Source organism: Bufo gargarizans, chromosome 3, assembly GCF_014858855.1.
Source record: "Bufo gargarizans isolate SCDJY-AF-19 chromosome 3, ASM1485885v1, whole genome shotgun sequence".
NCBI lineage: Eukaryota > Metazoa > Chordata > Amphibia > Anura > Bufonidae > Bufo > Bufo gargarizans.
The window spans coordinates 517,333,971-517,360,206 of record NC_058082.1 but is presented as its reverse complement, the minus strand read 5'-3'; the positions used below and the strand labels follow the sequence as shown (position 1 = coordinate 517,360,206).

Below are 26,236 nucleotides of genomic sequence, written 5' to 3'. Positions count from 1 at the left end.
GGGAATTGGCGTAGGGTGGGTTTTACTTTGAAAAATTATGCTAATGTTATAAATTGTTTGTTAATATTGAATTAATAATAAAGAAAGTAAAAAACTAAATAAAAAAAGATGCTTAACCCTTTAGAATGCGCGGAGAACACTGTATGCCCCAAGAAGCCCACTTATGCCTTCAGCACAGTGTGTAGCGACTGTTTGGTCAAGCGGGTCTCTTGTAGGCAGTATATAGCTGTATAAAAACGCGTCAAGTAAGTACATATACTTTGGCGCTTTGCCGCACGGCCATTCCCCTCACATTCCAGCTTATTATCTTAGTCATATGAGTCATTTCTGAATGTTTTCCAGTAGTTATGCCTCCTATTAACCTGTATCCATATGCCAATCAATTTCTGCACGACCCTTGGTAACCAATCAATGCTGAAGTGTGTTAGCCCTTCCCTCCCACCCCTATTAACCCCCAACTAGAAAACATCAAGCGAATTATCTAGTAATAAACCATATATCCCGTCCAACTTGAGTAAACTCTCCCAAACATGTCCAACGGAACTTGCAGCATAGCCCAGCCCTGTGCCTACAGTCACACGGACTAGAGTCTCTTGATAAAGTCTCACATGCTACTCACTCTCCTGCATCAAGGCTGCTGTTGGTACCTTTGAAATGTAACATCAAGTCCCAATCGGGTCTGCACCTCCCGGAAACTGTATTTCCTTTTACCGCTGTAATAAAGGAAATGAAACAGAACATGAAGGGAGAAGGGAATGCGACAAACCATACAAAAGGTGGGACGCGCCCAAAAGGGAAAAAATCTTATCTTCAGGTGCCAGTGTCCTTTGTTTTCAGTTGGTTCTCGTGTAGATCCAGCCATTTAAGCGCCTCTTCCGGATCATCGAAAAATTGCATATTCCCCATGGCCGCCACTTTCAGTTTCACCGGGAACATCATGGAATTTGAAGATTCCGCAATCTCCTTTTAATATCGAGGAAGCATGCCCTTTTTTTCTGGACCTCAGTGGAATAGTCCAGAAAGAATGATATCTGTACTCCATTAATTAATAAATCCAGATGACCTCATGCTTGTCTTAATATAGTGTCCCTATCTTTATAGTGAAGTATTTTAACTAGGATCGGATGTGGTGTTCTCCCTGGGGGGAGCGGTCTAGTGGGCACCCTGTGTGCCCGTTCTACAGCATATAGAGGTGATAGGCCCTTTTCTTGGAACTATTGCAATATCCATTTCTCAATGTGGACTTGCAACTGTATTTTTCGCCCTATAAGACGCACTGGCCCATAAGACGCACCTAGGTTTTTAAGGAGGAAAAAATAAAATAAAAATTTTGAACCAAAAGGTGTGCCTAATGGTGTTATGTGGGATCTGGGGATGGCACTGTTATTGGGGGTCGGTGGATGGCATTGTTATGGGGGTCTGTGGATGGCACGGTTATGGGGATCTGTGGATGGCACTGTTATGGGGATCTGTGGATGGCACTGTTATGGGGGGTCGGTGGATGGCATTGTTATGGGGGTCTGTGGATGGCATTGTTATGGGGGTCTGTGGATGGCACGGTTATGGGGATCTGTGGATGGCACGGTTATGGGGATCTGTGGATGGCACTGTTATGGGGATCTGTGGATGGCACTGTTATGGGGGGTCCGTGGATGGCATTGTTATGGGGGTCTGTGGATGGCACGGTTATGGGGATCTGTGGATGGCACGGTTATGGGGATCTGTGGATGGCACTGTTATTGGGGACTGTGGATGGCACTGTTATGGGGGGCACTGTGGATGGCACTGTTATGGGGGGCACTGTGGATGGCACTGTTATGGGGGATCTGTTGATGACACATAAATAGCATTTTACGCTATGTGTCATCCACAGACCCCCATAACAGTGCCATCAACAAATCCCCATAACAGTGCTATCCATAGAATGACCCCCAATAGGGAGGAGGGGCCGGCATCTAGCTCTGTAATTACAGCGGGCCCGATGCAGTCACTGTATTCTGCTACACCGGGCCCGCTCACTGTAGGAATCCTAACAGCAGACAAGGTACCGTAACAGTAGTCTTTTATGCAGCCTGTACTTACGATACTAACTATGCGGCAGCCAGCAGGCAGGAGGCTGAGCTGGTGGGCGGGCGCTGAAAACGTAACTCACTATGTCACGCGCCGGCTCTCCCTTCTTCATTCATAAAGTGGGCGGAGCCGGCGCGTGACATAGTGAGTTATGTTTTCAGCGCCCGCCCACCAGCTCAGCCTCCTGCCTGCTGGCTGCCGGAAAGTTAGTATCGTAAGTACAGGCTGCATAAAAGACTACTGTTAGCATTGCCTGCAGTTAGGATTCCTACAGTGAGCGGGCCCGGTGTAGCAGAATACAGTGACTGCACCGGGCCCGCTGTAGTTACAGAGCTGGATGCCGGCCCCTCCTCCCTCATCCATGCCTACTAATACACCCGCCACCGCGCTGCGCAGCATGCGGTCGGCGGTATACAAACTGAAGTATTCGCCACATAAGACGCACTGCCTTTTCCCCCCCCCAATTTGGGGGGGGGGGGAGTGCGTCTTATAGGGCGAAAAATACGGTATTTAGTATATGATTAGTTATGAAGATTCTTGTCAGGTAACTGCATTGTTACTGTTTTGCTACTAAAATTCAAAATTTTTATTATTTTGTTAGTATTTTGTAAATCCACCTTTTGCTTTCAACACTGCCTGAATCCTTCTGGGCATGCTCTCGGTCAAATCTGTTCCCAGGTCTCTTCCACACGTTCCCAATGTTGGTGCATACTGGTCGATTCACTTGGGTAGGAATACAGCTTTTTCTTCAACTCTACCAACAAATGTTCGATTGGGTTGAGGTCTGGGGACTGTGGGGGCCAATCCAGCACCTCAACTTCATTTTCATTGAATCATTTCTTCACCAATCTCAATGTATGCTTCAGGTCGTTGTCCTGCTGAAACACTATGTTGTCCTTTTCATACCCATAGTGCAGCCAGCCAGTAGCGCAGGGGCAACACGTGAGGTGCACGGTGGACCGATGAGGGGCCAAATTATAACACACAGTTCATCAGTTTACTCACGGTTAGCAGAAAGTCTCCCTGGGCTGGCAGCACAGTGTTGAGGTGGACAGCACAAAATCCTCCGGGGCACGCTTTGTGTAGGGAAGCATCAGCCAAGATGGTAGTTGAGGTGCCCTTGATGTTAGGGGTGCTTAGGGTGCTTGTCCCTTGATGGCTTGTGTCGTGACGCCAGTACCATTAATGGTGGTATAACCAATAATGGTAATAATGAGGTAGACAGTGGTGAAATGCAACTCACAACTTTTACTTTTGATGTCTTTGGTTGCAGCAGTACAAAAATGCAGTCTTGATAATACAGAGTTGGTTCTGCAAATCCACTGTTTCTAGGCTTTTCAGGTTTCAGTTTGGAGCAGTGGGTTAGGTGTACCTGGTTTCTATTGATGTGCTGGATCCTATTCCTTGTCCTTTCCCTACAAGCTCAACATTTAGACAGGAAAACTCAACTGTCTCTCAGAAGTATGGTGTGGCTGCCAGAAGCTATAAATCCTCCACCATGCAAAGGTGTCTGTGGCCCTCAATAATGGCTCTTATCACCGATGATTCCTAAGGAAAAAATTTTTTTTCCAGGGAGGCAAACTCTTCTCCTACTGGTCAGGGATGCAAGTCTATAGTCCGGCCACAGAAGGAAAACGCTCATCTGCGCCTCACATCTGAGTATCACCCCCTAGCGAAGTTGGCTCCACTCACTAATCTGTGTCATGAAGTCTTCACTCTACATTTTCTCCCACTAATCTGATCTGACTCCCTCAGATCTGCTCTCTTCTCTGACTACATTTTTACTCAACTAATCTGATCTTATCTCTGGTCTCAACTAATCTGTCTCACTAAGCCTGACCTAGGTATATATAAGACCTGAACTATATCCCCATCTAGTGGTGGGATGTATAATCTGCCTGGTAACAGGAATTTTACAGATACAATAGTACTAAAATCATACATTACAACCTAATACATTATTAAGGTCAAAAAGTGCTTTTAAGCAGTGCATAGTGGGACGCTGCAATAGTACTTGAGTGCACGAAGTAACTCGTCCTGGAGAATACTTACATATAGAGACCACCATCAATCCTGGTCACCAAGCAGCATTTTGGTGTCCACATCCAGAGCGGAATGGAGGTAGAACGGAGCTAAACTGATGCATTCTAAACGGATCCTTATCCATTCAGAATGCATTGGGGCTGAACTGATCCATTTTGAACCGTTTGTGAGATTCCTGAAACAGATCTCACAAACAGAATTCAAAACGCCAGTGTGAAAGAAGCCTAATGCTGGTAATCTCACGTTTGAGGCTTGTAGTGGATGGTGAAATATGGAGCCTGAAAATCAAAAGTCCGAAACTGTTTTACCCTTTTGCTCGTCAGTGTAATACAACTGGCCAAAATTATCTCTGAAGTGTGCAGGTGTCTGAACTCGTTATCCCTCCACTGCATTCAGGCCTAAGAATGCTGTATGCTGACCATTTTGCTGACTAAAAATTCTCAACCATGAATCCATGAATCTAAGGGTGCTTCAGGTGTCTTACCTTGTTTCCCCTTTGCAGCAGCAAAGTCTGTAATGCTTTACGCTTGTTAACTTGCTAACTCTAACGTTCTAGCCATAAAACTCTCCAAAATCATCTCTCTCCAGCATAATACATGACATATAATGTAGCACATTACTACCTTAACAGTACATTAACAAAGAATTGCAGATACCCCATCTAGGGTACTGCAGCAGCTCCTCCATCCCATTAACTTCAATGGGAAGGAGCAGTTACACCCCTCCTACTGCTTCTTCCCATTTAAGTGTGAATGGAGGAGCTGTTTTTATACCTGCTTGCCGTTGCAATGTCAATGAGGAGCAGGTAGTGAAAAAAATGCAGTGCTCGCATGAGCACTATGTTATCTTACAACAGCTGGTCAGCGGGGGTGCCAGGAGTCGGATACCTGCCAATCTGATATTGATGACCTATCTTAAGCACAGGTCATCAGTATAGGAAACTGGCCAACCTCTTTAACTTCTTCTCCTTTTGGTTGCAATCGCATAGGGAAACAAGTGGATGTGGGAATTGTAGTCCAGTGCACTTCAGGAGAAAAAGTGCTAATACTTGATGTTGTCAATCCCTGTTTGGCATTAGCAGCAGTATCCACTGCACACAATGCTACCCCAACAGGGGTTACATGACAATCATTAACCGTCCTTCCCATATTGTCTGGGTTCCTTTCCAGGTTGTCCAGCCGCTGGCATTTTTTAACCTCATGACCTGGCCTGAAAAGGCTTTAGTGGTTAGCAAAATGTTTTAGTTTTTGCCCCTCTGTTTCAGCAACTGTAACTTTTCTATATATATTTTTTTTCATTGACATAGTTGTTTGAGGCCTTGTTTAATGTGGGAAATATTTTTTTTTTAGTGTTTTTTTTTATTAAAAAATGTATTTTATACTAATAAAAGGTGTTGTTTTTTTTTTTTGGGGGGGGGGGGGGGTTCTGAATATGTAATTTGTTATTACACTATTACTAACATTTTTTATTTAACCTTGTAAATTCTCCCACCACACCATTCCGACACTTACCGGGGCCACTCTTGGTCTCCCCTTTCTGTTGTAAAATTATTTATATTAAGGGTTTTACATAAAGTCTTAAATAACATACATTCAAATACAAGCGTATATAAAAATAAGCGCCATTAAGACATAAGAATATATCAGATATACACTGGCAATGAGGTAGTTATATTCAAATGGCTCAGGTGTTAGCTTGACCTCTCGACAATGTATTTTTACAGTTCAATATAGGTAACAAGTAATGAGTCCTAAAGGAACATAACCGGGGATATAGGGACTGGTCTCCCCTTTCTGATCCCTCTTGACACTCACGAAATGCTCACTCGACCAATCATTGCCCACTGCAGTCAATCAGCAGGCATTTCCTGTGTGTCAGTATGGGACCAGGAAACGGAGACCAGTTTCAGCAAATGGAGTTTTTTCCAGCATATTTGCCAAATGTAGGGCTTAACTTAAAGGGGTTGTCCGGGTTCAGAGCTGAACCCGGACATACCCTTATTTTCACCCCGGCAGCCCCCCTGAGCCTAGCATCTCATGCTCCGATGCGCTCCAGTGCCCTGCGCTAGATCGCGCAGAGCACAGGCTCTTTTGTTTTTAATAACACACTGCCGGGCAGTAACTTCCGCCCAGCAGTGTGTTCGGTGACGTCACCGGCTCTGAGGGGCGGGCTTTAGCTCTGCACTAGCCGTTTTACTGGCTAGGGCAGAGCCAAATCCCGCCCATCAGTGCCGGTGACGTCACTGGGGTTCCTGTGAGCCCCATGGAGAGCCCGGTACATCACCGGAACTCTGAAAAATGCCTTTGCCCTGCGCGATTTAGCGCAGGGCAAAGGAGAGCATCGGAGCATGAACTGCTCCGATGCTCATGTCAGGGGGGCTGCCGGGGTGAAAATGGAGGGCTGTCCAGGTTCAGCTCTGAACCTGGACAACCCCTTTAATGTGCAAAGAGCCTTTCGTGTATGTACAGCTTTAGTTATTATTTTAATGTTCACTTCTTTTAACTTATCTTGTTTTCCAGCTCTCCAACTTTTTTACATTCATGATTGATCACTATGCGCAGCTGAATGAGCAACACCCAGGCCCAGGTAAGATTTACCAGATAGGCCGGCAGGGCGCTGATCAGGAGGAAGTTTATTTCTAATCATTTCCCACACATGAAGTGCATTTGCAGGCACCAATGATAATGCTGTATGGGATGATTGATCATTACTACAATCATTAACCCCCAAGCAGTCTCCTTGTTAGCCGGCAGAACATCCTTGTTTAGGCTTATTGCACACGAACGTGTGCGCTCCGTGGCTGTATTGTGGACCGCATTTGCGGATCCCCAATACACGGGCACCGTTCCGTGTGCATTCCGCATCACGAATGCGGACCCATTCACTTCACTACAGAGTGCTTCTGTGGGGTTTCGTCCCGTACTTCCGTTACGCAAAAAGATAGAACACGTCCTATCTTTTTGTGGAACAGCCGGATATCGGACCCATTAAAGTGAATGGGTCCACGATCCGCTGCGCCTGCCCCGCGGTGGGTGTTTGTGCATTGCGGCTCGCAATTTGCGGGCTGCAGCACGGCCACAGGGTGCACACGTTCATGTGCCAGAGGCCTTACACAGGCAATCTGCGGCATTTTTTTTGTTTGTCACATGATCAATGGCACCTTTACACATCCTTCTGACTAAAGTTATAACTGCCTTGGGAAGACTGATTGCAGTGTTTCTGAGAAAAAAAAACACTTTATTCTTTATGTAGGCTAGTACTTCCGAGCACTGAGGGGCGGGGCAAGCACTGAAGAGCTGAAGTGCACTAAATGGCTAGCCTCCCTCCTCCTCTGTGCACAAAAGCCCTAATTTGCATATAAAATAAAAAGTATTTTTTCGCAGGAGCACAGCAACCGATTTTTACAAGGCATGTATCATTTTAATCAGTAGGCAATCTACCAGGCAGTATAAATAGTTTAGTGGGGTTGATCCTGCTGACAGGTGTTCTTTAAAAGTAAGGTCCCCAAGCCAATGCTGTGATAACATGCTTCTAGCACAGTAGGGCATGCAAATGTTTTTATAGAATAAACCACAATAACAGATATGCAAGTCCCCCGCTGTGGCAGAGGCCTAGGGGATTATTCAAATACAGAAATACTGGGGCAGATTTACTAATATTGTCTCATACTGCATATACAACCATCTGCTCTGCTGTAATACTGAAATGCCAGAGGCAAACTGATGCCAGAACTGATCCGATAGTTTTCTATGGAACAGTTTTGATGCTGGGTCTTCCATCGCTGGACAGAAAAATATAGCATGTAGCATTCTTCTGTCCAGTGCTTATGGGCTATGGGTACTGGAATAGTGCACTAAAGTGCAAAGAGGCTGAGTGCACAATCATCAGTTGAGTACAGCTCCGCCATGACGGAGCCAATGTATATTCACCCACCTTTCCCGTTAAACAGTGTAAACTTAGACTAGACAGTGTAAAGATGCGCCACATTTATCAAAGTTGCTCATACTGGATGATAAATTTGGTGCACCTTTAGACACTGTTGTCTAACTTTACAAAACCTATTGATTGCCTTAGTTTGCATCAAAATGTTGCTACCAAAATATAGTTGGTACATCCCTCTTTTCCAATAAGTCACATACTCTGGCCGCACCTCTTTCCCAATAAGTCATATCCTTTACCCACTAAGTCATTCCTCCAAAAAGTGTCTAAAGCATATAATTGTGGTGTACAGTATCTATGCTTTTTTGGCTCAAATTAAGCCAGATTCTGTCACTCTTAGTCCCTCACCATCTCTTCCATTGTACCCTTTTCTGCTGAAAAAAAAATAACATTTTGATGTCTTTCTGTTGTCTAACGCCATCATGTGGGTTATCCATTAGAACTAAAATTACTATTGATCCTATGGCTGCTACTCAAGTAGTTATATTGCTGATTGCATTAATACAATTCTGTTTATTGTCAAGAAAGTAGGACTCGTTCTTCACTTTGCTATGAGCCCCTATGAATTCCCGATTATAGGAGCTTCCTCTTTGAGGCTGACAATTGAATCTTGTGTTGCTTTGAGCACAGATGTATGCTGTATGCATATTTATTTTAATGCATTTTTGCTCTGATATTCAGTAAATATACAAAATTGAGTGACGAACCCAGCATTGAGGTTCCTTCTAAAAAAATCTGTGGATTGTTGAGACTAGTCGGAAAGTACCTGTGTTTTAGATCATGTGTAAGGATGAGTCAGATTCCAAATCATTAAACAAAATTCAGAGAATAGGACATAATAAATGTGACATAAATGCTTGATTTTCCAGACTTGATTTCTGATATAACTTTCAACTCTTCAAACAAAGGGCAAAAAAACCTTCTGCTCTATGAAACAATTGAAGTTACGGAGTCTTATGACGGCCCACGTCTTTCATTCCCTTTATCTGTGTCTGACACAAATACACTCCTCCGTGATTTCAAGCAAGAAAAGGTAAGCCCACTGATCAGATGCATCCATGGAAATGACAGGCATTTGTATGGTTCCTACCAGTAGAGCCCACCTGATCCCGGGGTTACCTGAGTTATGAAAAAATGGGATCAAAGGCTAAGACTGTGGTAAGAAACAAAAAGTCCAATACTGACCAGTTTGATTCCCCCTGCCACTTCCAATGCCTTTGTTTACTTAGCTGCAGCAGTAGTGTGACCATATACAGGCGAAATTGCTGCAGTCAATCAGTGGTCTCTTGCTGTATACCACTTACGGCAGTGAATGGCTGCAGTGGTCATGTTTGTGTATGGGCATGTAACTGCTGCAGCCAAGTAAACAAAGACATGTGGGAGGCATAGGAGTGGCAGTACGGGAATTAGCAGGGGGTCAAATGGGTGAGTACTGGATTTATGTCATGCTATTACAATCCCTGCTTTTGTCTACATTCTAGCATAACTTGGACAACCCCTTTAATCCTCTTGAACTCCGTTCCTACAGATATTCAGTTGAAGATCATATTAAACTGTATTCAGCAGCATAATCCCTGACATGTAAGAGAGGAGGATGAGGCAGCTCTTAGCTCAGTGTTGTGAAGTAACTTGTCCTCCTGTGTGGACAGGTTTTAGGTGTACTAATAGGATGGCAGACATTTTATTTCTCCTAATGATTGCTCCCCAGACAAAATGAGCCAATATAACTAATGAAAGGTATTTGGCAATATATTTATAATTAGGTATTACTTATTTGTTTTTATTTTCTTAATTCCTGGAGAACCCCTTTAAGGGACTTCTGAAAATAATCCAGTGCTGTACTCATTATCTTAATCCAAGAGGATACATTTAAATCTTGGCACAACCCCTTTGCAGAGGTATTAGAGGATTAGAAAAACATGGATGATTTGTGCCAAAAACAATGACACATCTGTTCAAAGGTTGTGTGTGGTAGATTCCCTGTAACCACCCACACATCTAACAAATCAGTTATATTTGGCCAAATGGTGCAGGGAGCATGATTACACATTCTGCAGTCACCCACACCTATCTCATAAAAATTGTAGATATTATTGTGTACTTTTTTACTTTTTACTCCAGTAGTACAAATAAACTGTATATTATATGTCCTGATGTGGCATAGTTGCCAAATGACCCTTATTTAACAGAACAGTTCCACACCTCTTTCTGAAGGAGATTTTCCGGGATTGCTATGGTTTTTAACAGATATGCTCATGTAGTTGCTTACCTCATGTACATCTTCCCCATGGTTTCTTCTTTCTAAACTTGCACCTTCTAACCTGTTTCCACAATGTAGACAAATCCCTCTGGTTTGTTTCGATCCTGTATGTAAAACTTCCTGTTGCTGTATCCAACCAAACCCATGATGCTCTTCTCCGTTCTCAACCACAGCTCCAGCACCGCCCCTAACAACGCCCAGCTAGTTTATAGCTCCTCCCACCTCGCTAGTTACATAGACACTCTCCCATCACTGCCCCTGTTACTGCTTTGACACATCCATGAACATAACATCACAGGAAGTAAGAAAGAAAGAGCTGCATGGACATGGTCATGTGACCACAGCCCACAACAGGAGATAGGAGCAATAAGAGAAAAGGAAATACATTTAAAAAATTGCAGCTACTTTAATAAATGACTAATTTAAAGGATGTTGATGCAAACTGGACAACTCTTTTAAACCTTTTTCTGCAAGGGGTTCATCAGCAATTTTCACCTGTATACATATACAAATAAAGAATTAACATTTTGCCCTCCATACCCTTATATTTTGTGTAAGTAATCACCCGGCACATTACAATGTCATGGAGGTCCAGAACTTCAAATGAAAGCTGCAGCCTGAGCAAAGCTTTCAAATTATACCAAAACCAAGGCTGTAGCCCTAATATTCTATTCTCGACACTTATTTAATTATATGATGTATTATTCTGTACGTCATTGACGTGAAAGGGTTAACACATATACCGTCAAAAGATATGTGTAAATGATACCATATAGAATGGTTTGCATGACATAATTACATATATTTTACAGTATGAATTATTCATATTTCAGCAACTTCATGCCCGGTATGTCCTTCAGCTCTTCCATGAAGTCAAAAAGTTCCTAAAGCAAATGCCAAACATTGTTCATTTAACCACATCATACTCTAAACAGATCACCGTATGTGGTGAGTATTGTCTGTGGACCGGACTCAGAAGAACCTATCATACAGCTTCATGTAATGTCACTGACAGGAGGAGCAGCTTCAGCTTGGCAATGTACAGATGGATATTGTTAAGTGAATAATGTAAAGTAAAAGATTCTTTGTTTTACATATCTTTATACAGGGTGGCCCACAAAAAATAACCCGTATGACAAGATGAACGAGCAAGTGGATTTTTTTTTCTTTAATTACCCACAAGTCACAAAAGATATTGAAAGTGGTCCCTGTTCACATCTAGGCATCTTTGGACACGTCGGTTTATGTTGTCTGGTACTGCTTTTGATGCTGTGGATGGTGTTTGTGATGTTCTCCTCGAGTTCATCCAGGGGATGTGGATTGTTAGTGGACACCAGGGCTGTGGAGTCGGTAGATAAATGCTCCGACTCCGACTCCTCAGTTTTTTGTACTTCCGACTCCGACTCCAGGTACCCAAAATTGACTCTGACTCCTCGACTCCGACTCCACAGCCCTGGTGGACACTTTCTGATTTAAATTTCCCCACATATAAAAATCACCTGTGGACAAGTCTGAGGAACTTGGTGGCCATACCTAGTGTTGAGCGAATCAAGCTTTGGATCATTGATCCAAAGTCGATTCGGTCAACCACTTCGATTTTAATGCCGTCTCCGTACAGCAAAATGCATTGGCTCTTTGAAGCTAAACTTCGTTTTACCTGAAGTCGCGTGAGACTTTGGCGAATGAATTGGGTATTCATTTCTGCATCTTTAAAAACATTTAAAATTAGGAATCCAAAGTCGGGTTTGGTACTGGCGGGTACCTCGATTCCTAATTTGACATTTTTTAAAGATGCTGAAATGAATACTGAATTTCTCAACTTCGGGTGAAACAAATTTTGCCTACACTGAGGCAATACATTTTAATGCTGTATGGAGACAGATCTCAGAGAGCATTAACACCGAAGTGTGTGAATGAATCAACTTCAGATCTCTGATCCGAAGCTTGATTCGGTAAAGCCTAGCCATATCCCCTTGCTCATAGTTCGCTCCTCCGTAAACAGTTCATGGACCCATTCCTGTGAGTTCTGTGAGGTTTGGCATGTTGCCCCATCTTGTTGGAAAAAGCAGGACATGTTATCTTCTGGAGTTAGTTGGTTGTAAAACTGTTCAAAGATGTCCAGGTAAATTGCAGTATTCACAGTTGATCTGAAGGAAATTAGACCCACTATTCGTGTTCCTGACACTACGCACTATACACCAATTTTCTGGTTGTGATGTGGTGTTTTGTGAGTGAAATGGGGATTTTCAGCGGACCAGTAACTCGTATTCTGGGTATTTAAATGAGCTGATAAATGAAACCAAGCTTCGTCTATCATGAAGTACAGCAATGGGTCCAAATGTCTGTCAGCAATCATAGTCAGCAACCAAGTCCAGTAATTCATGTGTTTAGCTTTGTCAGACTCTTTCTGTTCCTGCACACACGTTATTCGGTACTGTTTCAGGTTCAGAGAATTCAGCACTCGCTGACATGTCGTTCGTAATACACCAACTTGCTGAGACAGTCTTCGATTTGATTTTTGGGGGCTACTTTCAGTCCTCTCCTGAATTTCATGTACAACTTCAGCCATCCTAATTGATGGAGGCCTCGGTTTCTTCATGAAAACAGAGCCTGTTTCATGCCATTTCCGAACCAGACTCTGAATACGGTCTTAGTTGCCCATAGCAACCAATTAGAGCTTAGCTTTCAGTTCCTACGGGGCTCTGAAAAAATGAAAGCTGAACTCTGATTGGTTTCTATGGACAACTAAGACAGATTTATTATTAGGCAGTTTATTTTGGAGATATTGGAGGCAGGCTACTTTTTCATGGGCCATCCTGTATAATATATATCTCAATAAGGTGGTTTAGTTGAAGTGTGAGTTTCAGGCAGGAACATGAGATGGCCTTTGTTATGATATGCCACCACTTTATGACTGGTGTGGGTCTGACCTCTGGGACCCTTCACTAATCCTGGGAATTAAATGGATTATCCTATTATTAATGTAAAAAATAAAAATCAGATATAATATACTAAGAAAGCCTGAACCCTGTACATGACATGGATACAGAGATCTGCACCCACTGTGCAAGGAACTGTAGCAGAGCTTTATTCAAGTGAATGGAGCCTACTGCAGGTCCCTGCACAACTCGGTAGGCAGGAGCATCGCCGTGCAGGGAAAACCTACAAGGGAGTGCAGTGCTAAATAAGAGCCGCATTCATTTTATTCTCAGGATTGTTTAGAGGTCAGATCCCCACTGATCATAAAGTGATGACATAATACACTATCACATGGGAACACCTATTTAAATTATGGAAACACCCTTGTAATTAGTAATTTTGTACTTTAAAATGCTTCATTTTAAAATGCGGTATTGTTGTTACTATCAATTATTTATCCATTTTATGATTAGGTGACCTTCATGGAAAATTGGATGATTTGCTGCTAATATTCTACAAGGTACAAAAATTCTTGATTTATGTACAGTTGGGGAAGTTGATAATTTTTTGGGGGGTCTAATATACAGTATTTTGTGCAAAAGAGTCAGTTAACCAGCCTCAAGATAGGTCATCAATATATGATGCAGCATTTGATTACTATGGACAACATGTCAAGTTTTTGTCTGCACACATATCAGTGATGCTGATTATCGTGTTTCCCTTTGTAATTCCTCATCTGTTTCATGTATGTTGTGATTGTGTTCTGCAGAATGGTCTCCCTTCACCAGAAAATTCGTATCTGTTTAACGGAGATTTTGTAGACAGAGGGAAGAATTCTATAGAAATACTAATAATCCTCTTTGCATTCCTCCTGGTCTACCCAAATAATTTACATTTGAATAGAGGCAACCACGAGGACCCCATCATGAATCTGAGGTACCACATCCATTAACATGTTTGTAAAGTTTACATGTCATTTGAATTGTACCTAAAAAAAATTGTAAAGCCAATCTGTCACCAGCTTCATGCTGGCCTATCTTAGGGTAGTATAAACTGGTGACAGAGATCCTGATACTGGGTCATTTACTTGAATTAAGCCAGTTGTGTTGATAACATCAGTATTGAGAAGTTCCAGATGAACAAACCACTGGAGACCACTAGGAACAGTGCACGAGCTCAGGAGTCCCAATATTCATGAGCTCCCATCTCAACCTGTCCCAACCACTAATTGCCATAGGAAGAGAGCCCTCAATCAGCAGGAGTGGGGAGAGACAGGAGCTTCTGAATATGAAGACTCCTGAGTTTATGCAGTGTACTGAATGGACTTCAGCTCTCAGCTTGTGCTGAAGCTGCTCGGAATTGATTTTAAGAAAGACAATTAAGGCAGTACAAGTAAGTGACCCAGGATTTTGCTCTTTCACTACCCTCAGATAGGACAATATAAAACCGGTGACAGATTCTATTTTTCGCAGCTGGGTTTCTTGGAAAGATATTCAAATTAGCTTTACTAAATCTATCTGATGCCAGCAGAGGTTAGACGTGGTAATTTGCATTTATTTTACCCAGAAATCCAGAGAAGTAGTTTGTAGCCTACAATAGTTGTCACGTGTATCAACTGGTCTCCATAATAGAAATAAAACCCACCCAGAGGTTCCCCCTAAGGCCTTGCCATTAGAAATTTTCTCTTTTTTTCTCTCTCTGATTAAGGGCTTTTTTCCTGAAAGAACTGGTTGTGGATGTGAGGCTGGCCTAGCCGTTTTTCTAGCTGTGCTACCTAAGCATGTTTAAAGGGCAGGAAGGCATTTCTGCTAATCTACTGTGTGAAAATAATGCAGTGCTCATATTGCTGCTGTGTTCTTGTTACTTTTTACCTACTTGCTGTGCAGCAGCAAATAGATATAATTATAGTTCCCTCCTATTCACCTGAGCATACATCATCTGTATAGCAAAAACAGATACCATTTTGATTGAATGTCAGATAAACCAGAGAAACCTCCAAAGTAACATTCAACTGTAAGTGAATCAAGAGAATTACAACAGAATTACACACTTCTCTCAATGAAACATACACGCTAGTTATCTTTCTAAAAGGACTGGAGAATCAGAATTCCTCAAGAGAAAATCTTACTTAGTATTGTATGCCAGGTGACACTACTCTTGGTTTCCGTGAAAAGCATACCTCAGATCACATATCTTAATTATTCTTATGTGATTTGCATATACTCTTTCTAGAAACCAAGAGTAGTGTCACCTGGCATACAATACTCATGCTTAGGCCTCATGCACACGGACGTTTTTTTTCACGGTCCGCAAAACGGGGTTCCGTTGGTCCGTGATCCGTGACCGTTTTTCCGTCCGTGGGTCTTCCTTGATTTTTGGAGGATCCACGGACATGAAAAAAAAGTCATTTTGGTGTCCGCCTGGCCGTGCGGAGCCAAACGGATCGGTCCTGAATTACAATGCAAGTCAATGGGGACGGATCCGTTTGATGTTGACACAATATGGTGCCATTTCAAACGGATCCGTCCCCATTGACTTTCAATGTAAAGTCTGGAGTTCTGTTATACCATCGGATTGGAGTTTTCTCCAATCCGATGGTATATTTTAACTTGTAGCGTCCCCATCACCATGGGAACGCCTCTATGTTAGAATATACTGTCGGATATGAGCTACATCGTGAAACTCATTTCCGACAGTATATTCTAACACAGAGGCGTTCCCATGGTGATGGAGACGCTTCAGGTTAGAATATACAAAAAAACTGTGTACATGACTGTCCCCTGCTGCCTGGCAGGTGCTGCCAGGCAGCAGGGGGCAGACCCCCCCCCCCCCTGTTTTTAACTCATTGGTGGCCAGTGGGCCCCCCCTCCCCTGTTGTTAACTCGTTGGTGGCCACCGTGGCCAGTGTGCGCACCCCCCTCCCTCCCTCCCTCTATTGTTTTAATACATTGGGGCCAGTGTGCGCGGGCCCCCCCAACCCCCCCTCCCTCCCTCTATTGTTTTAATACATTGGGGCCAGTGTGCGCACCCCCCCAACCCCCCCCCCCCCTCCCTCCCTCTATTGTAATCATCATCGGTGGCAGCGGAGTAGAAGATTTTCATACTTACCTGGCTGCTGGCTGCTGCGATCTCTGTGTCCGGCCGGGAGCTCCTCCTACTGGTAAGTGACAGGTCTGTGCGGCGCATTGCTGTCACTTACCAGTAGGAGGAGCTCCCGGCCGGACGCAGACATCGCAGCAGCCAGCAGCCAGCAGCCAGGTAAGTATGAAAATCTTCTACTCCGCTGCCACCGATGATGATTACAATAGAGGGAGGGAGGGAGGGGGGGGGGGGGGTTGGGGGGGGTGCGCACACTGGCCCCAATGTATTAAAACAATAGAGGGAGGGAGGGGGGGGGGTGCGCACACTGGCCACCAACGAGTTAACAACAGGGGGGGGGGGGGCCGCACAATGATATTCAAACTGGGGAGGGGGGGGGGGTCTGCCCCCTGCTGCCTGGCAGCCCTGATCTCTTACAGGGGGATATGATGGGGTTAATTGTGCTATCATATCCCCCTGTAAGAGATCGGGTGCTGCCAGGCAGCAGGGGGCAGTCTTGTACAAAGTTTGCAGTGTATTCTAACTAGAAGCGTCCCCATCACCATGGGAACGCTTCTGTGTTAGAATATACTGTCGGAAATGAGTTTTCACGAAGTGAAAACTTAGATCAGAAAAAGCTTTTATGCAGACGGATCTTCAGATCCGTCTGTATGAAAGCAACCTACGGCCACGGATCACGGACACGGATGCCAATCTTGTGTGCATCCGTGTTCTTTCACGGACCCATTGACTTGAATGGGCCCGTGAACCGTTGGCCGTGAAAAAAATAGGACAGGTCATATTTTTTTCACGGCCAGGAAACACGGCTCACGGATGCGGCTGCCAAACGGTGCATTTTCCGATTTTTCCACGGACCCATTGAAAGTCAATGGGTCCGTGAAAAAAAACGGAAAACGGCACAACGGCCACGGATGCACACAACGGTCGTGTGCATGAGGCCTTATTTTTAGGTCTCCCCTAAAAGAGTATCCCACAAGGCAAGTTAACCATGTAAGACATTCTGGTTCTCTTGTTCTAAAAAGGGAACTAGCTTGCATGTTTAACCCCTTAAGGACACAGCCTTTTTACACCTTAGGACCAGGCCATTTTTTGCAAATCTGACCAGTGTCACTTTAAGTGCTGATAACTTTAAAACGCTTTGACTTATCCAGGCCGTTCTGAGATTGTTTTTTCGTCACATATTGTATTTCATGACACTGGTGAAATTAAGTCAAAAAAATATTTTTTTTTGCACCAAAAAATACCTAATTTAACAAATTTTTGGAAAAATTAGCAAATTTCAAAGTTTCAGTTTCTCTACTTCTGTAATACATAGTAATACCCCCAAAAATTGTGATGACTTTACATTCCCCATATGTCTACTTTATGTTTGAATTGTTTTGGGAATGATATTTTATTTTTTGGGGATGTTATAAGGCTTAGAAGTTTAGAAGCAAATCTTGAAATTTTTCAGCAATTTACAAAAACGACATTTTTAGGGACCAGTTCAGGTCTGAAGTCACTTTGCGAGGCTTACATAATAGAAACCACCCAAAAATGACCCCATCTAAGAAACTACACCCCTCAAGGTATTCAAAACTGATTTTACATACGTCGTTAACCCTTTAGGTGTTGCACAAGAGTTATTGGCAAATGGGGATGAAATTTGAGAATTTCTTTTTTTTGTCTAATTTTCCATTTTAACCCATTTTTTCCACTAACAAATCAAGGGTTAACAGCCAAACAAGACTGTATCTTTATTGCCCTGACTCTGCCGTTTATAGAAACACCCAATATGTGGCCGTAAACTACTGTACGGCCAGACAGCGGGGCGTAGAGGGAAAGGTGCGCCGTTTGGTTTTTGGAGGGCTGATTTTTATGGACTGGTTTATTTACACCATGTCCCATTTGAAGACCCCTGATGCACCCCTAGAGTAGAAACTCCCTAAAAGTGACCCCATCTAAGAAACTACACCCCTCAAGGTATTCAAAACTGATTTTACATTCGTCGTTAACCCTTTAGGTGTTGCGCAAGAGTTATTGGCAAATGGGGATGAAATTTGCAAATTTCATTTTTTTGTCTAATTTTCCATTTTAACCCATTTTTTCCACTAACAAATCAAGGGTTAACAGCCAAACAAGACTGTATCTTTATTGCCCTGACTCTGCCGTTTACAGAAACACCCAATATGTGGCCGTAAACTACTGTACGGCCACACAGCGGGGCGTAGAGGGAAAGGTGCGCCGTTTGGTTTTTGGCGGGCTGATTTTTATGGACTGGTTTATTTACACCATGTCCCATTTGAAGACCCCTGATGCACCCCTAGAGTAGAAACTCCCTAAAAGTGACCCCATCTAAGAAACTACACCCCTCAAGGTATTCAAAACTGATTTTACATTCGTCGTTAACCCTTTAGGTGTTGCGCAAGAGTTATTGGCAAATTGGGATGAAATTTGCAAATTTCATTTTTTTGTCTAATTTTCCATTTTAACCCATTTTTTCCACTAACAAATCAAGGGTTAACAGCCAAACAAGACTGTATCTTTATTGCCCTGACTCTGCCGTTTACAGAAACACCCAATATGTGGCCGTAAACTACTGTACGGCCACACAGCGGGGCGTAGAGGGAAAGGTGCGCCGTTTGGTTTTTGGCGGGCTGATTTTTATGGACTGGTTTATTTACACCATGTCCCATTTGAAGACCCCTGATGCACCCCTAGAGTAGAAACTCCCTAAAAGTGACCCCATCTAAGAAACTACACCCCTCAAGGTATTCAAAACTGATTTTACATACGTCGTTAACCCTTTAGGTGTTGCGCAAGAGTTATTGGCAAATGGGGATGAAATTAGCAAATTTCATTTTTTTGTCTAATTTTCCATTTTAACCCATTTTTTCCACTAACAAATCAAGGGTTAACAGCCAAACAAGACTGTATCTTTATTGCCCTGACTCTGCCGTTTATAGAAACACCCAATATGTGGCCGTAAACTACTGTACGGCCACACAGCGGGGCGTAGAGGGAAAGGTGCGCCGTTTGGTTTTTGGAGGGCTGATTTTTATGGACTGGTTTATTTACACCATGTCCCATTTGAAGCCCCCTGATGCACCCCTAGAGTAGAAACTCCCAAAAAGTGACCCCATTTTGGAAACTACGGGATAAGGTGGCATTTTTTTGGGGACTATTTTTAGGGTAAATATGATTTTTGGTTGCTCTATATTACATTTTTGTGACGCAAGGTTACCAAAAATTGAAATTCTGAAATTTCATCTCCATTTGCCATTAACTGTTGAGGAACACCTAAAGGGTTAATGAAGTTTGTATAATCAGTTTTGAATACCTTGAGGGGTGTAGTTTCTTAGATGGGGTCAGTTTTGGGGAGTTTTTACTCTAGGGTACATCAGGGGGGCTTCAAAAGGGACATGGTGTCAATAAAAAAGGCCATCAAAATCGGCCTTCCAGAAACCATGTCGGTCCTTTCCTTTTGCGGCCTCCCTTTTACTGATACAGCAGTTTACGACCACAAATGTGGTGTTTCTGTGAACTGCAGTATCAGGGTAATAAATATTAAGTTTTGTTTGGTTGTTAACCCTTGTTTTATTACCGGAAAAAACTGATTGAAATGGAAAAGTGCCAAAAATAGCGGTTTTGGCACTGTTTTTTTTTTTTTTTTTTTACTGTGTTAATCTGGGGGGTTAGGTAATGGGATATTTTTATAGAGGAGATTTTTACGGACGCGGCAATACCTAATAAGTCTACTTTTTTTTTACAATTATTTAGGTTTTTGACTATATTATCTTTTTTGATACAAATCTTTTTTTGGGTATCTCTAAAGTCTAAGGGTCATTTTTTTTTTTTTTTTTATCCAATTATCTCATGTGGGGACTCATTTTTTGCGGGATGAGCGGACGGTTTTATTGGCACTATTTTGGGGGCTATATGACTTTTTTATCGCTTGCTATTAAACTTTTTGTTATGTAAGGTGACAAAAAAATTATTTTTTTGCACCTATTTATTTTTTTTTTGGACCGTGTTAATCTGGGGGGTTGGGTCATGGGGTATTTTTATAGAGGAGATTCTTACGGACGCGGCAATACCTGATAAGTCAACTTTTTTTACAATTATTTTGGTTTTAGACTATATTATCTTTTTTGATTCAAATTTTTTTGGGGGTATCTCTAAAGTCTAAGGGTCATTTTTGTAAAAAAAAAAATTATCCAATTATCTCATGTGGGGGCTCATTTTTTGTGGGATGAGTGGACGGCTTTATTGGCACTTTTTGGGGGGCTATATGACTTTTTGATCGCTTGCTATTAAACTTTTTATTATGTAAGGTGACAAAAAAAACCTTTTTTTGCACCTTTTTTTTTTTTTTTTCCTTGACCGTGTTAATCTGGGGGGTTAGGTCATGGGGTAGTTTTATAGAGGAGATTATTACCAACGCGGCGATACCTAATATGTCTACTTTTAATAAATTATTTTAGTTTTTTTTGGGTGTCTCAAGTCTGAGAACCAGTTTTTTTTATCCGATGTCAGTGCTAAATTGGGATATAAATTTTGTACTCCATGGAAGTGTGATACTCCCTGAAGCAACCGTCAATGCAGAGGCCCGGATGATCGGGGCAAGTGTCGCACTGAGTAGTTGTGTCCTTCCGTATCCCCCTCCTGCGACACACTCTGCACTTTTTTTGGGTTCGTCCCTTCTTTCCAGTATGGGGGACCACACCTGGAAAGTGTTGGCCAGGGACGATCCGGGCACCTACAGTTCCCGAGGTACTCCGGCCTGCTCTTTCCCGGTCCGAAAAGATCAGGGCCTTGAGGACTGCCTCATAGAACTGGAGGAATGTCCCTGTGCTGCCAGCGCTTCGGGATAGTACAAAAGAGTTGTACATGGCAACCTGCACCAAGTAGACCGCAACTTTTTTGTACCATGCCCGGGTTTTGCGCATGGCGTTATATGGCTTGAGGACTTGATCAGAGAGATCAACTCCTCCCATATACCGATTGTAAGCGACGATACAATCGGGCTTGAGGACCGTTGCCGCGGTACCTCGCACAGGGACAGGGGTGATGCCGTTACCATGAATTGTGGACAGCATAAGGACATCCCTCTTGTCCTTATACCTGACCAGCAACAGGTTTCCAGTGGTAAGGGCACGGGTCTCACCCCTGGGGATAGGTACCTGGAGGGGGTGGGCAGGGAGGCCGCGTTGATTTTTCCGCACGGTCCCACAAGCGGACGTGGATCTGGCGGCAAGGGACTGGAACAAGGGGATACTGGTATAAAAGTTATCCACGTAAAGGTGGTAACCCTTATCCAGCAGTGGGTACATAAGGTCCCACACAAGTTTCCCGGTAACACCCAGAGTGGGGGGACATTCTGGGGGTTGAATCCGGGAATCTCGCCCCTCGTACACACGAAATTTGTAAGTGTACCCTGAGGTACTCTCACAAATTTTGTATAGCTTCACGCCATACCTCGCCCGCTTGGAGGGCACATACTGGCGGAAAATGAGTCTCCCCTTGAACGCAATGAGAGACTCATCAACCGCGACCTCTCTTCCAGGTACATAGGCCTCCATGAATTTGGCCCCAAAGTGATCGATGACCGGCCGTATCTTGTACAGACGGTCATGGGCAGGATCACCTCGGGGGGGACATGCTGCATTATCGGAATAATGCAGACATTTCCGGATGGCCTCAAACCGGGAGCGTGTCATGGCTGTACTGTAAAGTGGGGCCTGGTATAGGACGTCCCCACTCCAGTACAGCCTGACACTGGGTTTTTTGACCAGGCCCATATGCAGCACGAGGCCCCAAAATGTCCTCATTTCGGCTGCACTGACCGGCGTCCAGCCACCGGGCCTGGCCAAAAAGGAGCCCGGGTGTTGAGCGACGAACTGTTGGGCGTACAGATTCGTCTGCTCCACCATCAGATTTACCAGTGGGTCACTGAAAAAATGACAAAAAAAGTCATATTCAGTGTAGCCCACTGTGGAAATCTGGATTCCTGATTGGCCTACAAAATCAGGAATCACAGGCTCGTATCGCTCTGGGCTACACCAGACAAGTTCACCGGCAGGGGGCTCCGGTGGATTTAACTGGTGGGCCGGGAAACCAGTACGAGCCCCAGAGCTGCTCGTACTAGTGTGGGCCACAGGGTCCCTAACATGGCGGTCCCCTTGCTCCGCCTGGCGGCGTCTCCGCCGCCTTGGGGGCTCATCATCATCGCTAGATGATGAGGAGGATGCGGATGACAACAGGAATGTGGGGTCATCCTCATCCTCACTGGGACTCTCGGAGTCAGAGGCAATCTGGGCGTATGCCTCCTCGGCCGAGAACGTCCGGCGGGCCATAGGGGAGTGTGTGTCTGCGTGTATATGTGCGTGTGTGTAACTCTTTATTTTGTGTGCGTGTGTGTGGGGGCACGGGTGTTCACGAACTCACCCTAAAACTAACAGAAAAAAAATAAAATAAACTAACTAAAAAAAAGGGCAAAAAATGTGGGGAAAAAAATTCAAAACCGCTGATCAACCGTCCGAAGTTGATCAGCGGTGGGGTGTGCGATGCGCTAACAGTGGCCGGACACTAAGTGCCGGCCACAGTCAGCGTACACGAAAAAAAAAAAAAATGCACCCCAAAAAAGGTGGGGGGGGGGCAGGGGGGGGGGGCAAGTGGCAGCACCCCTGGGGGGTCTAGGGTCACACAGCTGTGCTGTGGACCCCAGACACCCTAACTTAGGGTGATGCAATCAAAGTTCAAAAACTAACTTTCCCTTTTTTTTCCCTGCCTAAACCAAACTTTCCCTAGCTGTCCCTATGTACCTGATGGGGTCCTGGGGGGCACAGATCGGGTCCTGGGGGGCACAGATCGGGTCCTGGGGGGCACAGATCGGGGTGCAGGCAGCGGTGGCAGACACGTGCAGGCAGCTCCTCTCTCCTCCGGCTCCGGAACACAAAAGGAGGAGGAGAGGAGCGCCTGCCTCTTTTGAATCTGCCGCCGGACCGCCCACAGACCAATCAGAAAGCGATCCTGAGTGGTGATGTCACCATCACCACTCAGGATCGCTGGATGGTGATTGGTGGGGTGAAATCACACCACCATCACCATCCTGTTCCGGGTTATCGGGACTTCAAAGACCCGAATAACCCGGAAACGCAGAAAACCGCAGGTCTGAATTGACCTGCGGTTTTCTGCGATCGCATACATGGGCGGGTCACCGGACCCCCCGGCGCATTTGCTCCAAGTGCCTGCTCAATGATTTGAGCAGGCACGGGGTTCCGATCACCGCCCGCCGTGCGGCGGTGATCGAAAATGCACAGGGCGTACATGTACGCCCTGTGTCCTTAAGTACCAGGGCACAAGGGCGTACCTGTACGCCCTATGTCCTTAAGAGGTTAATTGAGAGAGGTGTATGATTTGAGGGATGTTGTAACTCTCTTGTTTCAGTTAAAGGTTACTTTGGAGGTATCTCTGTCTGAAGTTGATCTATTTTGCAAGCAAGTTCAGTCAGTTTTGTCTGCAATTGCATTCAGTTTTTTCCGCGCGGGTGCAATGCGTTTTGATGCTTTTTTAACACATGTGATAAAAAACTGAAGGTTTACAGACAACATCTCCTAGCAACCATCAGTGAAAACAACTTGCATCCGACCTTGCTTCCGGATGAAATGCGTTTTTCACTGAAGCCCCATTCACTTCTATGGGGCCAGGGCTGCGTGAAAAAAGCAGAATATAGAACATGCTGCGTTTTTTCACGCAACGCAGAACTGATGCGTGAAAAAAAACCCACTCATGTACACAGACCCGTTGAAATTAATGGGTCAGGATTCAGTTCACGTCACGCATTGCACCCGCGTGGAAAACTCGCTCGTGTGAAAGGGGCCTTATTAATCCAACATCAGCGACATTTCAGGAATAGCCACTTGACATAAAATGCCTAACTGATCAATTCACCACAAATATATAGCATTTTATGAAAGATAGGCTCATAACTTGTCTTTATTTCAAGATCTAAGCATACTGGGGTAACTTGTGGTCATCAGAAAAATCAAGTTCTTGTATACTTTAATATAGTGTTTCGTAGGTTACGCATTGTACAAGCCAACGAAAAATAATAAATCCACTACATAACTGGTCCACTCCCCTCTTAAATAATCATGGGTTTATCTACCAGTGCTTTATTCTGAGAATTGGTGGAGACCCTGGCAGTCAAACCATCAATGATGAGCATGTGATGACATACAGTATCCCAGTATAACACTTTCACTTCTAATACTGTGAAAAATATTTTAATAAAAATACATTTTTTTATGTCTCTTGACATGGAAGAAATATGCCGCAATATGAGAATTGAGATACGTTATGTATTTATCATTTATATTGTTACGTCCTTTTATTCAGGTATGGGTTCACAAAAGAAGTAATGCAAAAGTACAAGGTAAGTTTTTATGTCATTATACAGTACATAAAACTCTTCAAAGGGGTTGTCCAATTGTCCCAGGTGGTCAACTGATCACTGTGAAGTCCAGCTTTGACAGTCAGTTGTCATTGCTGTTATTGCTATGTGTGTCCATTCATTCCCGTGTGGTCAACTAAATTGGTGAGGCAAAAACACATCCATTGCCTGAGTGGGACCCCAACCCAGGTAACACCACACCATGATCTCTACCAATATCACTAAATAGTGGCTGACTAATATTACCATACTGATACTAGACAAAACACTGTACAAAGACCAAAATTACCACCATACAGTGCAGTTATATCCAGTGACTTACAGTTAATGTCTCTTATTGGAATGGTTCACTTTCCTGTCTTCTCCATCTGAGACCACCATAACGACTACTTCCATCCATGACTTGTGTCTACAGAGATTGCAACAGAGACATCTTTTTGGCTCCTCACTTTTATAGCTCCTTGTGCTCCCTTCAATAAGTATAATTACCCTTGTGCCCCCAAATGCATATAAATGCCCCCCTAAGTAAATATAAATCCCCCTTGTGCCTCCTTAATAAATATTAATGGCCCCCTGAATATACACTGAACAAAAATATAAATGCAACACTTTCGGTTTTGCCCCCATTTTGCATGAGCTGAACTCAAAGATCTGAAACATTTTCTACATACACAAAAGACCCATTACTCTCAAATATTGTTCACAAATCTGTCAAAATATGTGTTAGTGAGCACTTCTCCTTTGCAGAGATAATCCATCCCACCTCACAGGTGTGGCATATCAAGGTGCTGATTAGACAGCATGAATATTGCACAGGTGTGCCTTAGACTGCCCACAATAAAAGGCCACTCTGAAATGTGTACAGTTTTGCCTTATGGGGGGGGGGGGGGGTCAGAAAACCAGTCAGTGTGGCCAAGGGTCTGCGGTTGTACTGCCAAATTCTCTGAAATGCCTTTGAAGACGGCTTATGGTAGAGAAATGAACATTCATTGCATGGGCAACAGCTCTGGTAGACATTCCTGCAGTCAGCATGCCAATTGCACCCTCCCTCATATGTTGCGACATCTGGGGCATTGTGCTGTGAGATCAAACTGCACATTTCAGAGTGGTCTTTTATTGTGGACAGTCTATGGCACACCTGTGCAATATTCATGCTGTCTAATCAGCACCTTGATATGCCACACCTGTGAGGTGGGATGGATTATGTCGGCAAAGGAGAAGTGCTCACTAACAGATTTAGACAGATTTGTGAACAATATTTGAAAGTAATGGGTCTTTTGTGTATGCAGAAAATGTTTCAGATCTCTGAGTTCAGCTCATGCAAAATGAGATAAAAACAAAAAGTGTTGCGTTTATATTTTTGTTCTGTGTATATAGATGCCCAAGTGAATAAATAGAAGTGCCCCCTGTGTTCCTATGAATACTTTTTCAGGCCCCTTTTGCTCCCTGAATAAATAATAATACCCCTAATT

At 43.8% G+C, this 26,236-nt stretch overlaps 1 protein-coding gene across 1 annotated transcript in view; it reads left to right on the top strand.

Annotated features, from left to right (window-relative positions):
* PPEF1 (protein phosphatase with EF-hand domain 1) overlaps positions 1-26,236 on the top strand; it is an 81,266-nt gene that overhangs the window by 27,773 nt on the left and 27,257 nt on the right. Inside the window, exons 4-9 of the mRNA XM_044287658.1 lie at positions 6,633-6,699; positions 8,922-9,085; positions 11,146-11,260; positions 13,705-13,751; positions 14,001-14,167; positions 24,710-24,746. Of these exons, the coding sequence (XP_044143593.1) occupies positions 6,633-6,699; positions 8,922-9,085; positions 11,146-11,260; positions 13,705-13,751; positions 14,001-14,167; positions 24,710-24,746 (597 nt within the window). The remainder of the gene's footprint in view (positions 1-6,632; positions 6,700-8,921; positions 9,086-11,145; positions 11,261-13,704; positions 13,752-14,000; positions 14,168-24,709; positions 24,747-26,236) is intronic.